Source organism: Indicator indicator, chromosome 35 (assembly GCF_027791375.1).
Source record: "Indicator indicator isolate 239-I01 chromosome 35, UM_Iind_1.1, whole genome shotgun sequence".
Lineage (NCBI taxonomy): Eukaryota > Metazoa > Chordata > Aves > Piciformes > Indicatoridae > Indicator > Indicator indicator.
In genome coordinates, this window is record NC_072044.1 from 4,667,574 (window position 1) to 4,683,266 (window position 15,693).

The following is a 15,693-nucleotide window of genomic DNA, read 5'->3' on the forward strand; positions in this document are numbered from 1 at the left end:
ACTTTTATTTCTAAACAAACACCAGGGCTGGTTAGGATCTTCCAAACACGAAGCTGTAGGCTCCCTCTGGAAACAACAGCAAGGGCCAGGCAGGCAGCTTGTGGTGTCTTTGACTGGGTGACCCCTAAGGCTTTGCACTTGAACTAGAACAGGCAAGGCTCCTTTCAACATCCCACTGTGATGCCTGCAGCTGGCATCTTGGAGCCAGCTAAGGAAAGTGCTTGGGGGTTTATAGCCATTTCTCTTGCACATCATTCAGAACCTCTTGGCTGGGTCATTTTGCTTCCCAAAGCCCTTGATAAGGGCAAAGCTCTCTCCCTCATGCCATGCCCATCATCTGGTTTAGGAGCTTTCCCTGTTGTTTTGGCATAGCCATGGCCATGGGCTGTTGGTGGCCTTCCACCAGGTAATGCTTTCCAGTGCCTAAAAAGGCAGCAGCCCACAGTCAGGAGCCCTCAAACATGGCATGCAAAGCCTTGGGGCAGTCCCCAGAGCTGGGACAGCTGGGACCTCACCAGTGACAGATTCAGCCTCCTGGCCAAGAGGTGTCCCTGGCCAGCCCCATGGCCACAGCAGTGCAGTGGAGGTGGTGTCACCTGGCAGAAAGTTTGGCTGTTTGCAACTTTCCCTACAGCATCCCAAAGCTGGAAGCAAGAGGAAGGTGTCAAGAGCATGGACTTGGGACCAGCAAAGCACTGCTCAGGCAGCTCAGATAAAGCAAGGCAAGGAGGAGGACACCTGGAGGTGCTTCCTATGTCATCTCCACCTTCTATATCCACCCAGCCCTGGAAAGGGTTTGGAAGAGATGTGCAGTTCACTGATATGCTCAGAGGAGGAAATAGAGTTGCAGATGAAGTCAAAACACAAAACCCTCCCAGACCCACTGAGCTCAAAGTCCTTCCCCTCTGCCTTGACCCAGTGCCAGGAAAGAAGCTCCAGAGCCTCACCACTGGGCACACAGGTAGAGCCAAACTCACCACAGGTGGAGCAGTGCCTGGTGGCTGTGGCACTGCTGCACACAGACATCTGTGAAAGGCCCCAGGGCTGAGTGGCACTAAAGGAGCAGAAACTTCAGCACAGCCACCAACAGCCACAGACTCCCCCAGGTGAAGGTCAGAGGCTTTTTGGGGTGCTGAGTTAAGTTCTGGGAAGGAAGGAGAAGGGAGAAGGAAGGAGAAGGGAGAAGGAAGGAGAAGGGAGAAGGAAGGAGAAGGGAGAAGGAAGGAGAAGGGAGAAGGAAGGAGAAGGGAGAAGGAAGGAGAAGGGAGAAGGAAGGAAGGTGGAGAAGGGAGAAGGGAGAAGGAAGGAAGGTGGAGAAGGGAAAAGGGAGAAGGAAGAAGGGAGAGGGAAGAAGGGAGAAGGAAGAAGGGAGAGGAAAGCTATCCTTTCATCTGGACTTTGGGGAGAGCTGCAGGGAGGAGATGACCTGGGGACCATCTCAAGGACTGGCTTCTTCCAGCCCTCTCCACCAAGATGAACCCCCCAAAAATCAGCAGGGCTTGGCACAGAGCTTGGCACAGGGGGCTGGGGGCAGGGCAGTGTGAGTGGCACAGGGATCCTGAGCAGCTGGCTGCAATCATCACTCAGGGCAGCTGCTGATGAGTAGCACTTTGGGGTTTGCTCTCCAGCAGGGAGAGCTTCACCTCTCCAGACAGCGGGAAGCACCCCCAGCAAGGGCACATTGTCTGTCCTGAGCAGGCTGGGCCCGCTGGCAGCCAGGCTGGAAGAGCACAGCTACACCTGGGTGCATTTGCACTTCCCAAGCAGCCCAGCACTCGGATGTGACTTCTGTAGCCAGAGGCAGCTGCCGAACACAACCCTCTTTGTGTGTAGGGGAGGGAGGCAGGAGGGCTGCCAGGGCTGGCAGAGCTGTGTGGAACGGTCCTGTAGGAACCTGCAGACACACGGAGCTGCAAACAAAACCTTCATCTGCTGATGAAAGAGCAGCCTGGAAGAGACGGGCGGGAAAGGAAATGCATGTTTGGTGACAGACAGGAGCAAACATTGCAGCACACCGAGCTGGGAATGCTGCTGGCTCCAGAGCCCGGGAGTGAGTGAATCACCAGGGAGCCAAGGCTGCTCTCCACCTGACAGCTGCTCACAGGCAAGCTGGGTGTCGCTGGGGGGACTCAGCCCTGCTCCACTGCACAGAGCTTCCCACAGCACTGGGGATGTGGTGGCAGTGGGCTGAGTGTCATCTGGGCATGAGGCTCAGTGCCACTCCTCTGGGGCCTGTCCCTTGGCACCACATAGGCTGATCCCAGCCCCTCAGTACCAGGGAGGGAAGCAGATACCCAACCTTGTGTGACCTTCCTGCACTGCTGTGACCCTGGCAGCTCATTGCAGGGGGAGGCTCCTCGGGGCAATAAGCACCTCAGGTGCAGATAAAGCTTTGGGACTGAGACAGGGACCCCACCTGGAGTACTGCATCCAGTTCTGGAGCCCCTATTACAAGAGGGCTATGGACATGCTGGAAGGTGTCCAGAGAAGGGCCACCAGGATGAGCAGAGGGCTGGAGCTGCTCTGCTATGAGGACAGACTGAGAAAGTTGGGGCTGTTCAGTCTGGAGAAGAGAAGGCTCCGAGGTGACCTTCTTGTGGCCTTCCAGGATCTGAAGGGGGCTACAAGAAAGCTGGGAAGGGACTTTTTAGGCTGTCAGGGAGTAATAGGGCTGGGGGGATGGAATAAAGCTGGAAGTGGGGAGATTCAGGCTGGACGTGAGGAAGAAGTTCTTCCCCATGAGAGTGGTGAGAGCCTGGAATGGGTTGTCCAGGGAGGTGGTTGAGGCTCCATCCCTGGAGGTGTTTGCAGCCAGGCTGGATGAGGCTCTGGGCAGCCTGATCCAGTGTGAGGTGTCCCTGCCCATGGCAGGGGGGTTGGAACTGGCTGAGCCTTGTGGTCCCTTCCAACCCTGACTGATTCTATCATTCTATGACTGCCAGGCACCCTGGGCTGCCAATGCCCTGACTGAAGTCAGAAGGTGCAGGGATTTGCCTGGTGCTTTCCAAGTGCCCAGCAGTGTCCTGCCTGCACTTCTACCACTCAGAGAGGTTCTCTTTGAAATCCACTCCTGTGCCTCCCTGAGCTGCAGTGCAGAGGTCCTGTCCTCTGTGTGGTGTGAGGCACTGCCACTGATGGACACCCAGCAGCTCCCAGTGACCCAAACTGGCCAGGAGTATCCAAGCAGCTGATACCAAGCCACATGTGCACAGCAGTGAGGCCTAGGAGCAGGCATCTGGTGGAATATTTATTCTTAAACTTTGGGCTCAAGCAGGGAGGACTGGAGAAAAACCCATGGTGTGCTTGGAGCCAGAGGAGAGCTGAGTGTGTCAGAGAAAGTGCCTCAGGAGATGACAGAACCATGGAATTGTCAGGCTTGGAAGGGACCTCAAGGCTCAGCCAGTCCCAACCCCCCTGCCATGGGCAGGGACACCTCACACCACAGCAGGTTGCTCACAGCCACATCCAGCCTGGCTGCAAACACCTCCAGGGATGAGGCTTCCACCACCTCCCTGGACAACCTCTGCCAGTCTCTCACCACCCTCATGGGGAAGAATTTCTTCCTGACATCCAATCTGAATCTCCCCACTTCTAGTTTTGTTCCATCCCCCCAGTCCTATCCCTCCCTGACACCCCCAAAAGTCCCTCCCCAGCTTTCTTGTAGCCCCCTTCAGATCCTGGAAGGCCACAAGAAGGTCTCCTGGGAGCCTTCTCCTCTCCAGACTGCACAATCCCAACTCTCTCAGGCTGTCTCCAGAGCAGAGCAGCTCCAGCCCTCTGCTCATCCTGCTGGCCCTTCTCTGGACACCTTCCAGCCCCTCCAGATCCTTCCTGGAACAGAGGCTCCAGAACTGGACCCAGAGCTCCAGGTGTGGTCTCAGCAGAGTGGAGCAGAGGGGCAGAATCCCCTCCCTGGCCCTGCTGGCCACACTTCTGCTGCTGCAGCCCAGGCTCTGCTTGGCTCTCTGGGCTCTCCATGGATGTGAGATGGCCTAAGGAGGGGACATTCCTCCTCTTTCCCTCCAGGGCCCTGGGATGTACACAGCAGCTTCAGTTTTGCTGGGGCTCTGCCTCTGTGTGCAGGTTGGACATGGTGGGGAGGCAGAACTTGTGGTCTTGTGACCAGCCCTGTGTTCCTCTGAGGACTGCCTGCACTGGCAGCTGTTAGACTCTGCCCAGTTCTTGAGAGGCAGGTCCCAAAGGAGCAGGATTCATTTGCTCAAATCCATACACAGAGTGGGGGCAGGCAGACCCCCTCTGGAGGAGAACAAATAGCACTTGATGTGGGGACACAAACCCTGCAGGAACTCCTGCATCCCCTGGGCTGCAAAGGGAATCCACCAACAAGGCCTGACATGGACCCTGCACAAGACAATGTCCACCCCAGACAGCTTAATTCTCTCTGCTCCTCACAGCTCCCTGAAAGCAGCTTGGAGCCAGGTAGGCTCTGGCCTCTTCTCCAGGTAGCAAGTGACAGGATGAGGGGCAACAGCCTCAGGCTGCACCAGGGGAGGCTCAGATTGGACACTAGGAACAATTCCTTCACCAGAAGGGTCATGGGGCACTGCCCCAGGCTGCTCAGGGCAGTGGTGGAGTCTCCATCCCTGGAGGTGTTTAAAGGACATCTGGATGAGGAGCCTGGGGCCATGGTCTGAGCACATGGGAGGTGCTGGGTAAGGTTGGGTATGGCTGAGTATGGTTGGGTATGGCTGAATATGGTTGGGTATGGCTGAATATGGTTGGGTATGGCTGAGTATGGTTGGGTATGGCTGGGTATGGTTGGGTATGGCTGAGTATGGTTGGGTATGGCTGGGTATGGTTGGGTATGGCTGAGTATGGTTGGGTATGGCTGAATATGGTTGGGTATGGCTGGGTATGGTTGGGTATGGCTGGGTATGGTTAGGTATGGCTGAATATGGTTGGGTATGGCTGGGTATGGTTGGGTATGGCTGGGTATGGTTGGGTATGGCTGGGTATGGCTGAGTATGGTTGGGTATGGTTGGGTATGGCTGGGTATGGCTGGGTATGGTTGGGTATGGTTGGGTATGGCTGAGTATGGTTGGGTATGGTTGGGTATGGCTGGGTATGGTTGGGTATGGCTGGGTATGGCTGGGTATGGCTGGGTATGGCTGGGTATGGCTGAGTATGGTTGGGTATGGTTGGGTATGGCTGGGTATGGCTGGGTATGGTTGGGTATGGTTGGGTATGGCTGGGTATGGTTGGGTATGGCTGGGTATGGTTGGGTATGGCTGAGTATGGTTAGGTATGGCTGAATATGGTTGGGTATGGCTGGGTATGGCTGGGTATGGCTGGGTATGGCTGAGTATGGTTGGGTATGGCTGAGTATGGTTGGGTATGGTTGGGTATGGCTGGGTATGGCTGGGTATGGTTGGGTATGGTTGGGTATGGTTGGGTATGGCTGGGTATGGCTGGGTATGGTTGGGTATGGCTGGGTATGGCTGGGTATGGTTGGGTATGGTTGGGTATGGCTGGGTATGGTTGGGTATGGCTGGGTATGGTTGGGTATGGCTGGGTATGGCTGGGTATGGTTGGGTATGGTTGGGTATGGTTGGCTATGGCTGGGTATGGTTGGGTATGGCTGGGTATGGTTGGGTATGGCTGGGTATGGTTGGGTATGGCTGGGTATGGTTGGGTATGGTTGGGTATGGCTGGGTATGGCTGAGTATGGTTGGGTATGGTTGGGTATGGTTGGGTATGGCTGGGTATGGTTGGGTATGGTTGGGTATGGCTGGGTATGGTTGGGTATGGCTGGGTATGGCTGGGTATGGTTGGGTATGGTTGGGTATGGCTGGGTATGGCTGGGTATGGTTGGGTATGGCTGGGTATGGCTGGGTATGGTTGGGTATGGTTGGTATGGCTGGGTATGGTTGGGTATGGCTGGGTATGGCTGGGTATGGCTGGGTATGGTTGGGTATGGCTGGGTATGGTTGGGTATGGCTGGGTATGGCTGGGTATGGTTGGGTATGGTTGGGTATGGCTGGGTATGGCTGGGTATGGTTGGGTATGGTTGGTATGGCTGGGTATGGCTGGGTATGGCTGGGTATGGTTGGGTATGGCTGGGTATGGTTGGGTATGGTTGGGTATGGTTGGGTATGGTTGGGTATGGCTGGGTATGGCTGGGTATGGTTGGGTATGGCTGGGTATGGTTGGGTATGGTTGGGTATGGCTGGGTATGGCTGGGTATGGTTGGGTATGGTTGGGTATGGCTGGGTATGGCTGGGTATGGTTGGGTATGGTTGGGTATGGCTGGGTATGGTTGGGTATGGCTGGGTATGGCTGGGTATGGTTGGGTATGGTTGGGTATGGCTGGGTATGGCTGGGTATGGCTGGGTATGGCTGGGTATGGTTGGGTATGGCTGGGTATGGCTGGGTATGGCTGGGTATGGTTGGGTATGGTTGGGTATGGCTGGGTATGGCTGGGTATGGTTGAGTATGGTTGGATATGGTTGGGTATGGCTGGGTATGGTTGGGTATGGCTGGGTATGGCTGGGTATGGTTGAGTATGGTTGGATATGGTTGGGTATGGCTGGGTATGGTTGGTATGGTTGGGTATGGTTGGGTATGGCTGGGTATGGTTGGGTATGGTTGGATATGGCTGGGTATGGTTGGTATGGTTGGATATGGTTGGGTATGGCTGGGTATGGTTGGGTATGGCTGGGTATGGCTGGGTATGGTTGGGTATGGTTGGGTATGGCTGGGTATGGTTGGGTATGGTTGGGTATGGTTGGGTATGGCTGGGTATGGTTGGGTATGGCTGGGTATGGTTGGGTATGGTTGAATATGGTTGGGTATGGTTGGACCTGAGGACCTGAAGGTCTTTTCCAACCAGGAGAGTCTATGGTTCTGTACTTGTGTGTTTTGCCTCCTGTCCCTGAGGATCCCTAGGACATAGTCATGCAGGCTTGGAGTCCTGGAAGGCACAAGGGAAGAGCACTCTGGAGAGACTCTCTGGGCTGGTTTGCTCTGTAAATGGCTCCAGGACACAGCCAAGACCTTGCCATGGAGTAGTTCCCAAGCAGGGACAATGGTACAGGAAAAGACTGTGAGAGAGAGAGGAGGCCAAGAGAGATCCCAATGTGACTACCATGCCTGGACCCAGAGGATGAGAATTCCAGGGTAATTGGGCAGCAGCTCATGGCTGTGTAAATGCAGAGTTATTTCTGTTCTGTAAACCACAATCCAGGTTACATAGTAATTACTTAGAGGGCCATTAAGTGTAATTATACAGTAATCTCCAGGAGCCAGTAATTACCCTCATGTTCCCCAGTATCTACCACTTAAAACCCAGGGAGTTTCATGCAGGTAGGAAGCAGTCACTTAGCTTTCAGACTTCAGTGTCTTGCTCTGTGGGCTGGCCAGGACAGGGTCAGCTGGGACCATTTCAGCTGGAACTGCCTCTCCAAGGAGAGCTTTGGGCATGCCAGAGGGGTGCCACACACCCAGGCTCCAGGAGCCCCCTCCAGTCAACAGCAGGGTCAGTACCTTCAGAGGACTGCTACAGAATCTCAGAATGCTCTGGGCTGGAAGGGACTTGCAAAGCTCATCCAGTCCAACCCCCTGCACTCAGCAGGGACATCCTCCACTGGATCAGGCTGCCCAGAGCCCTGTCCAGCCTCACCTTGAATAGCTCCAGGGATGGGCCACAACCACCTCCCTGGGCAACCTGTTGCAGTGCTCCAGCAGCCTCCTGGTGCAGAACTTGTTCCTCACATCCAGTCTCAATCTGCTCTGCTCTCATTTCAAACCATTGCCCCTGGTCCTGTCCCTGCAGGCCTTCGGGAGCAGTCCCTCTGCAGCCTTCCTGTATCCCCTTCAGGCACTGGCAGGCTGCTCTAAGGTCTCCCTGGAGCCTTCTCTTCTCCAGGCTGAACACCCCCAGCTCCCTCAGCCTATCCCCATAGCAGAGGTGCTCCAGCCCCCTGAACATTGTCACGGCCTTCTCTGGACCCTCTCCACCAACTCCATGTCTTTCCTGTCTTGTGTCCTTTCTGGACACAGCCCTGCAGGTGAGGTCTCAGCAGAACACAGCAGAGGGGCAGGATCCTCTCTCTCCATCTCTGAGCTTTGGAAGCAGCTCAGGAAGTTCGCTTTCCTAAAATTTTGAGTCCTAACTCTTCTTCTCTTGGGCTTCATCCCCCTTAGGAGAGTGAACTGCACTAGCTCATGGTCACTGCAGCCCAGGCTGCCTTCAGCTTTGACATTCCTGATGACTTCCCTTGCATTTGTGACCAGCAGGTCCCATAACACATCCCCTCTGCTGGGGCTGTTCCTTTCTTGTCTTAAATTGCTATCCAGGCACTCCAGGAGCCTCCTGCTTTGCCCTCAGCCAGCCATGCTACTTGTTCCTCCCCAGCTGCCAGCAGTGCCTCAGAGCCCAAATCCTGTTCCAGAGGGGAACAAATGCAGCCCATGAGGTTTCAGGCAGGCTCAGGTGTTTCTGGTTGCCAGGTCAGGGCAGGTAATGTCACTGTGGTCAGCAGGTTGTGTTTTACTGCAGATTAAGCTTGACACTCAGCAATCTCAACACCTCTTGCACACCACTTCCACATTCAGCTCACAGTTTCCACCATGGGGTTCACCCCAACCATCAGAAGCCTTCCCACAGCCTGCTCTTGTCACTGGTCCCAGCTACAGCATGTCCCAGTGGCAGTGACATTGGAGCATTCCTCAGCAAGCACCAAGGGAATGGCCTCCTGATCTCCGCATCACAGCAGAAGGGCCCCAGAGAAGCCCTTTCATGGGACCCACACAGCTGGAGCTGCTTTTGTGTTTCTTGTCCTTTGTAAAATCCCATTTTGGCCTGGAAGGCAGGAAAAAAAGCACAGCCAGAGCCCCAGGGGTGAGCTCCTGGGAGAGGGGAACAGGGTCTGGGGATGTGAGGCAGCAGCAAGTTCCAGGGCCTGGCTGCCCGTTGCTGGTGCTCCTAGCAGGGAATATCCCAGCTGCAGGAATGTGTCAGATCCTGTTTGCAGGCAGGGGCTGGGTCAGCACGGTAGGAAAAACCTCTCTGCCATGCTTGAGAGCCCAATTTCCATGCACAGATCCACGGGTGAGCTCCTGCAGCAAGTTAATGAATGTTTTTCCCTTCTCTGTCTTTCAGGGACCTAAACTACAACGAGCTGCTGGAATTCCCTGGGGCTATCAGGACGCTGGGCCGTCTGCAGGAGCTGTGAGCTTCTCTGTTCCTCCTTTTCCAAAGCCTTCCCCATGGAGAGTGGCCAGCACAGCCTGGCCTCTGCTCTGTCCTGGGGAGAGCACTGCTGCCAGCCTCTCCTCTGCCTTTCCCAGCCCCTCTCTGCCAGCACCTGAGAGCTATTTGTGCTCTGATCACCTCCCCAGCAGCCTCTGCACTGTCTCCAGCTGGCTTGGAGCAGGTTGCTCCTGCAGCTCTCTATTCTCCTGTGGCATAGGAAGGACTCCAAGTCCATTTGATCTCTCCAGCTTCTCATGTCCATTCCCCAGCTGGGACCATAGCCATGGAGTTATCTGAGCTACTGTGAGGCCATGGCTGCTGCAGGCTTGTGCCACCCCCTCTGACACGCAGAAGCTGTTTGACCTCCCTCAGGACAAATCTGTAACAGGGAATGGCAAGTTTCTGACCTTGGGTCCTCCTCCTCTCACCACTCAGCCTGGGAGACACCAAGCATGGGAGACCCTCCCACTTAACTCCCCTGAAGACAGAACCCCCAGGATGGGGCCGAGCTGCTGTGGATCCGCAGGTCCTGTGGACTGTGCCCCACTCCTGACAGGCAGGGATGGGACAGGAGCTTTGATGCTTCTGGGAGGCTTGAAGTAGAAACATGAAACTAATTTTGTTCTTTCACTGGAAGAATTCTCAGGGCATTTCTCTGCTCAGCCCAGATGTCATCCCATCCTCTGACACTCAAACTGAGAATAAGGTCCTTGCTCCACCTTGAGATGGCTTTTGAAATGCTCCTCCCTAATCAGAGGCACATTTCCCACAGCCATCCAGCTCATGCAGCCTCCTCTGGGACTGACCCACCTGGGCATCACCCACAGCCTGCTCTTGCTCCTGCCACAGGAGCTCAGGCTGTGGCCACAGAGTTTGCTGATGGCATTTTTCTCAAGCTTAACTCAAAGTGTCACAGCCAGACCCACAAATACCCCAGAGACCCATGGGCCAGTAACTCCTGGTGGCCTGCACTCTGGTGAACAGCTGTGGGGCTGTAGAGGGGACCTCAGCTCTGTAGGGCTGTGGTACAGACCCCAACTCTGTGGGGCTGTAGTGGGGACCTCAGCTCTGTGGGGCTGCAGTGGGGACCTCAGCTCTGTGGGGCTGTAGAGGGGACCTCAGCTCTGTGGGGCTGCAGTGGGGACCTCAGCTCTGTGGGGCTGTATTGAGGACCTCAGCTCTGTAGGGCTGTGGTAGAGATCCCAGCTCTGTGGGGCTGTAGTGGAGACCATCCATAAGAACTGTGATTCCCAGAGGGTATGAAAGAAGTGGATTTGGGTTCCTCCTGTTTGCTGACCTGCAAAGTGTTAAACCTGAAGCCCTCCTGTTGGGTTGAGCGCAGGGACATGGAGCTCCCAGCTAGGCACAGAGTAAATAGAGCAGAGTGAGGGCTTTGTCCTGCCAAGGGACACACCTTGTTCACTTGCTGGGATGTTACTACAGCTGGAACAGGGCCCACACCTCCTGTTTGATTGCTGTTTTGAAGGCTCTCTGCCTTTCAGAGTGCTGAGGGAGGAAGGTGTCTCCTTTCTCACCCATTAATACCCAGCTCTTTGCTTCTCCCCACAGCGGTTTTCATAACAACAACATCAAAGCTATCCCAGAGAAGGCCTTTGTTGGGAATCCCCTCCTGCAGACAATGTAAGAACATCCAGCACTGTTTCCTAAATCCTTCCATCCCCATCAGGGGCATTTCCTGCTCTCTTAGGTTGGGATTTCTGGCAGCTGCAGGCATGCCCAGGGTTTGCCATTGTTGTGCATGGGCCAAGATGAGCTGAACTCAGTCCCTGCTCAGGTTTTCTGCCACAGGTTCTCCTTCCCCTCCAGCTGAACTCTGCTGTGGTACAGGTTGATAGCAGCACTGGAACAATACCTGGGTGGTCTGCATGGACATCTTGCTGTGCCAGCAGGATTTCCCAGGCCCTGGCTGGCATCTGCCTGTGTTTATTCCCTGTGTTCAGAGGAGCTGCTAGCCAGCTACAGCAGGAGCTGTGTGTGTCAGGGAGCTGGGCTCCTTGTGTGCCTGCCCCACACCCAGGGACGTGAAGTTCTGGGGATGAGGGGTTCAGCAAGGCCAAGGGCAAGGTCCTGCACCTGGGTCAGGGCAGTCCCAACCACAGATCGAGGTTGAGTGATGAGGGAATTGAGAGCACCCTGCAGAGAAGGACTTGGGGGTGCTGGTTGATGAGGTTCTTGACATGAGCCAGCAATGGGCCCTGGCAGCCCAAAGAGCCACCTGTGTCCTGGGCTGCAGCAAATGATGTGTGACCACTGAGAGAGGGGATTCTGCCCTCTGCTCTGCTCTGCTCAGACCCCACCTGCAGCACTGCCTCCAGCTCTGGGGCCCCCAGCACAAGAAGGACCTGGAGCTGCTGGAGGGGGTCCAGAGGAGGCCACCAAGATGATCAGAGGATGGAGAACCTCTGCTGTGGGGACAGGCTGGGAGAGTTGGGGCTGTTCAGCCTGGAGAAGAGAAGGCTCCAGAGAGACCTCAGAGCAGCCTTGCAGGACCTGAATGGCTCCAGGAGAGCTGGGGAGGGACTTTGGACAAGGGCTGGGAGTGCCAGGATGAGGGACAATGGATTTGAGCTGGAAGAAGATGGATTTAGGTCAGACATTAGGAAGAAATTCTTCCCCAGGGGGGTGATAAGGCACTGGAACAGACTGCCCAGAAAAGTTGTGGAAGCTCCAAGCCTGGAAGTTTCCAAAGCCAACATACTGTGGGGTCTGCCCATCCAAAGTCTTTCACAGTCAGTGAGGGAAAGAGCTTCTTGTAGAAGCTGATTCAACTCCTGAAGCTCCATAGATCCTGGAAGAGTTCACTTCTCTCCACTGACTGTGACAAGCAGGGAAGTTCCTGGTGCTGTGCACATCTAAGGTCATCAAGTGTGAAGTATCTCCCAGCAGGGTCACAGCACTACAGGAGGGTTGAAGGAGAGCTTTGCATCTTCCTAGCCTGCCTTTTACAGCAGGATCCTAAAGGCCTCTCAGAGCAGAAGGAGAACTCCTTTGTGCCAATGTCCACCCAAAACAGGCTAGTGAGAGGATCTGGGGTTACCCTGAGGACAAGAGCTCCTGGCTCTTGCAGGATGGTCAGCACCTCCTGCAGGGCACACAGAGCAGCTCCTGCCATAGCAACCTCTCCCATGTGCAGCACAATCTGACCAGTTGCTCCTTTCCTTTGCAGCCATTTTTATGACAACCCCATCCAGTTTGTTGGGCAGTCTGCCTTCCAGTACCTGCCAAAGCTCCACACGCTGTAAGTTCACGAAGCAGAACCTGGGCTATGCCAACCCCAAGCTCTGTGAGCTGGACACCTCAGTGGCCTCCTCCCTTCCTCTTCTCTAGAGCCCTGCTGCCAACAGAAGGCCATGGTGCCACTCACCCAGCCAGAGAGCCAAGGAGCAGGCACTGCAGATGCTTTGTGCTGAGCAGGGAGCCTGGGAGGCAGCCGCTCCTCCCTCATGCCCAGGCAGCTGGCAGGCACTGCAGCCTCTGGGGTCTGCACAGCTGCATGGGCACCAGCAAAGGCAACGCTCCCTGTGCTGCTGTGCTGGCTGCATGCTGCTCAAGCAAGCCTTGCACTGGCTGTTGTGCAAACACAGCCTGTAGTTGTGCAAACACAGCCTGTAGTTGTGCAAACACAAGGCCACTGAAGGATCTGCCCTCCTCCAGGAGGGGCAGAAGCAGAGGAACAGTGTCCCAGGCACCAGCCCCACAGCTCTGGGGGTGGCACCGCTTCCTTCACATGAAAGGCCCTAAGCCTCCTCCAGGGCCACCACCACGTGGTGGGCATCACCTGGACCAGAGCAGCTGCTCCACATTGTCTGGCCTGGCCTGGGTGGCTTCCCTGTGGGGGCACAGCACCCAGCAGTGAGGCAGAGGAACGTCAAAGGCTGTGTCTGAGCCTCGCCCAGCGGCTCACTGCAGGACACACACTGGGCAGACCGAATCAATCCTCCACATTCTTTAGCTCCAAAGGCACAGCTCTGGGTGGGATCTCCTGCTTGCATTCCCCATGGTAATTGTGTGGGACTTTTTGTTTCATTTGGGCAGAGATTGTGCCAAGAATGTCAGTGGCTGGGGGAGGGTCTGAGCCTGTCAGGCCTCATTGCACAGCAATGCCCAGCTCTGGCTCATGGCATCCATCTCCTCCATGGCCCTGCCAGCAGTGGCACAATGATGACAAGGGCACCTTTGAATCTGAGCCTCTGATCACCTCATCTGGGTGGGGAGCAGGCAGATTCACCCCCATGGCTGATGGGTTTGGGGCCTTGGGCAGCTGACCTTGCTCCTGGGTCCTCTGTCCACTTCACCTCCCCTCATCTCTCTGCAGGTCACTCAATGGTGCAACTGACATCAGGGAATTCCCAGACCTGAAAGGCACCACCAGCCTCGAAGTTTTGTGAGTGGCAGCTCTCTCCCTTTTATTCTGCTCTTTGTGCTCTTCCTCCTCCAAGCTGGTCTGGGCTGTTTCAGAGAGGTTAACTTTTGCAGTGCCCTGCAGCTGATTGTCCTCAGCTCTGCCTCTTCCTTGTCTCCCAGCTTTCTGCTCCCTTTCACCCCTGTGGCTCCTAGGAGCAGCTCTTCTCTCCCTGAGTTGCTTTCTCAGTGCTGTTGAGTGTGCTCCAGTCTTTTCTGAGATGTTTTTCTCTTCCATTCCTTCTGTCTCTGTGAAGGGCTGAGCCTTTGGGCATGGTGCTTCAACATGGTCTGCTGAGACTCAGTGTTTCTGCCCATCCTGGGACCAGCACCGTTAGTGGGGTGCAGGAAACATCTGCAATGTTTGCCCCACATCTGCCACCCAGCCTGGGGACTCCTGGAACTGCTCTGGTCCAGACCCAGGAGAGCAGGAGCCTGGAGGACATGCTGTGTCTGGCCACCCATGGTTCTCCTCCAGAGCACTGCTCCACACACTGTGCCCAAAGTGGCAGCAGAGCTGAGCACTCCAGTCCAGGAGTGTGACCTGGCCATGCCTCGCCTCAGGGACTCAGGGAGCCACCACCCATCCCCCACACAGGGCTTTCTGAAGCAGTTGTGGCTGCAGGGGGATCAGCAGAGTGGACAGTGGGGCACTGGGATGACAGAATGCCATGGCAGAGCCTGCCAACTGCCCTTGGTGTGGCCAGCAGTGAGCTCAGCATCCCAGATTTTGCCATGGGCACCTTCCCCTGGGGTAGGCCCAGCAGCAGAGCCCATTTCAAAGCCAGGGTTTGTTTCCTTACAAGGATTTCATTATGCCATTGATCTTGCCTCCCCTGCCACTGACTGGGACAGCAGCTGGGTTTGCAGGTCACAGGAGGTGCCCTGGCTCCCAGTGACACAATTTCTTCTCTCTCCTCCCTTCCTGCAGGACCCTGACCCGGGCAGGAATCCATTCACTCCCCAGGAGGATGTGCCAGCAGCTGCCCAGCCTCCGAGTCCTGTGAGTAGGAAACCTTTCTGTCTCCTCTCTGCTCTTCAGCAAAGTGCCACTAGAAACTGAGCTTTCCTCCTGTCTAGCTCAGGGAGGGCACTAGCTGTGGACAACCATCCTGTGGTTCTTGTCCCCATTTCCTTTCACTGCAGAAAACACCTCCTCAGGCACTGCCTCCACCTCTGCATGTGTTAGAACTTGCTTGCTCCATCCCAGTGTGGCACTCTGGACTCAGGGCTGGAAGCAGTAAGGCACATCCGCATTTCCCTCCTGCTTGCCTGGCGCCAGTGGGTCTGCCAGTCTGCCCCATGCCAGGAGAGTAGAATCATAGAATGGTCTGGACCAAAAGGGACCTCCAAAGCTCATCCAATCTGACCTCCCTGCAGCCAGCAGGGACATCCCCAACTGGATCAGGCTGCCCAGGGCCTCATCGAGCCTCACCTTGAATATCTCCAGGGAAGGAGCCTCAACCACCTCCCTGGGCAGGGAGGATGCAGAGGAGGGTAGGCAAGAGCAGCAGCAGCACCTCACAGCTCCTGTGTGTACTCCTGTGGGTGAATCCCATGGCACACAGCACTGGGTTCCTGCAGCTGGAGCTCCAGCAAGTGCCAGCACCAATATCTGGAGGAAGGATCCTGCACACACTTGAGGAGGGGACAGGCCTGACCTGATGGAGGCCACACAGCCACAGTCCCTGTCACAGCTTTAGGGAGCAAACAGAAGCTCTTTACCCCTCCCCAAAGGAGTAAATGAAAATGCTCCACACAGGACTGGAGATAATGGAAGCTTAAATGGTAGCACAGTTCACAACTAAGCACAAAAACATCCTAAATGCACCAAGTCCTGTGTAGCCTCAGCCCAGTTCTCTCCAGCCTGGGCTTTACCAAAATCTCACTAGGCCAGAACCTTCCCAAAACCTTCCCCCAAAGCAGGCTAAAACCTGCACAGAAGAAACCAGCTTTGGCCAGGCCCCAGTGGAGCAGGGGCTGTGGTTTATCTTGATGTCAGTGAGGCATTTGGCACTGTCTGCACAGCATCCCTGCAGCTAAGCTGAGGCAGTGTG

General features: G+C 55.6%; 1 protein-coding gene across 1 annotated transcript in view; it reads left to right on the forward strand.

Moving 5' to 3' along the window:
* LGR6 (leucine rich repeat containing G protein-coupled receptor 6) overlaps positions 1-15,693 on the forward strand; it is a 183,008-nt gene that overhangs the window by 147,145 nt on the left and 20,170 nt on the right. Inside the window, exons 7-11 of the mRNA XM_054395926.1 lie at positions 9,122-9,190; positions 10,784-10,855; positions 12,402-12,473; positions 13,551-13,619; positions 14,568-14,639. Coding sequence (XP_054251901.1) covers positions 9,122-9,190; positions 10,784-10,855; positions 12,402-12,473; positions 13,551-13,619; positions 14,568-14,639 — 354 coding nt within the window. The remainder of the gene's footprint in view (positions 1-9,121; positions 9,191-10,783; positions 10,856-12,401; positions 12,474-13,550; positions 13,620-14,567; positions 14,640-15,693) is intronic.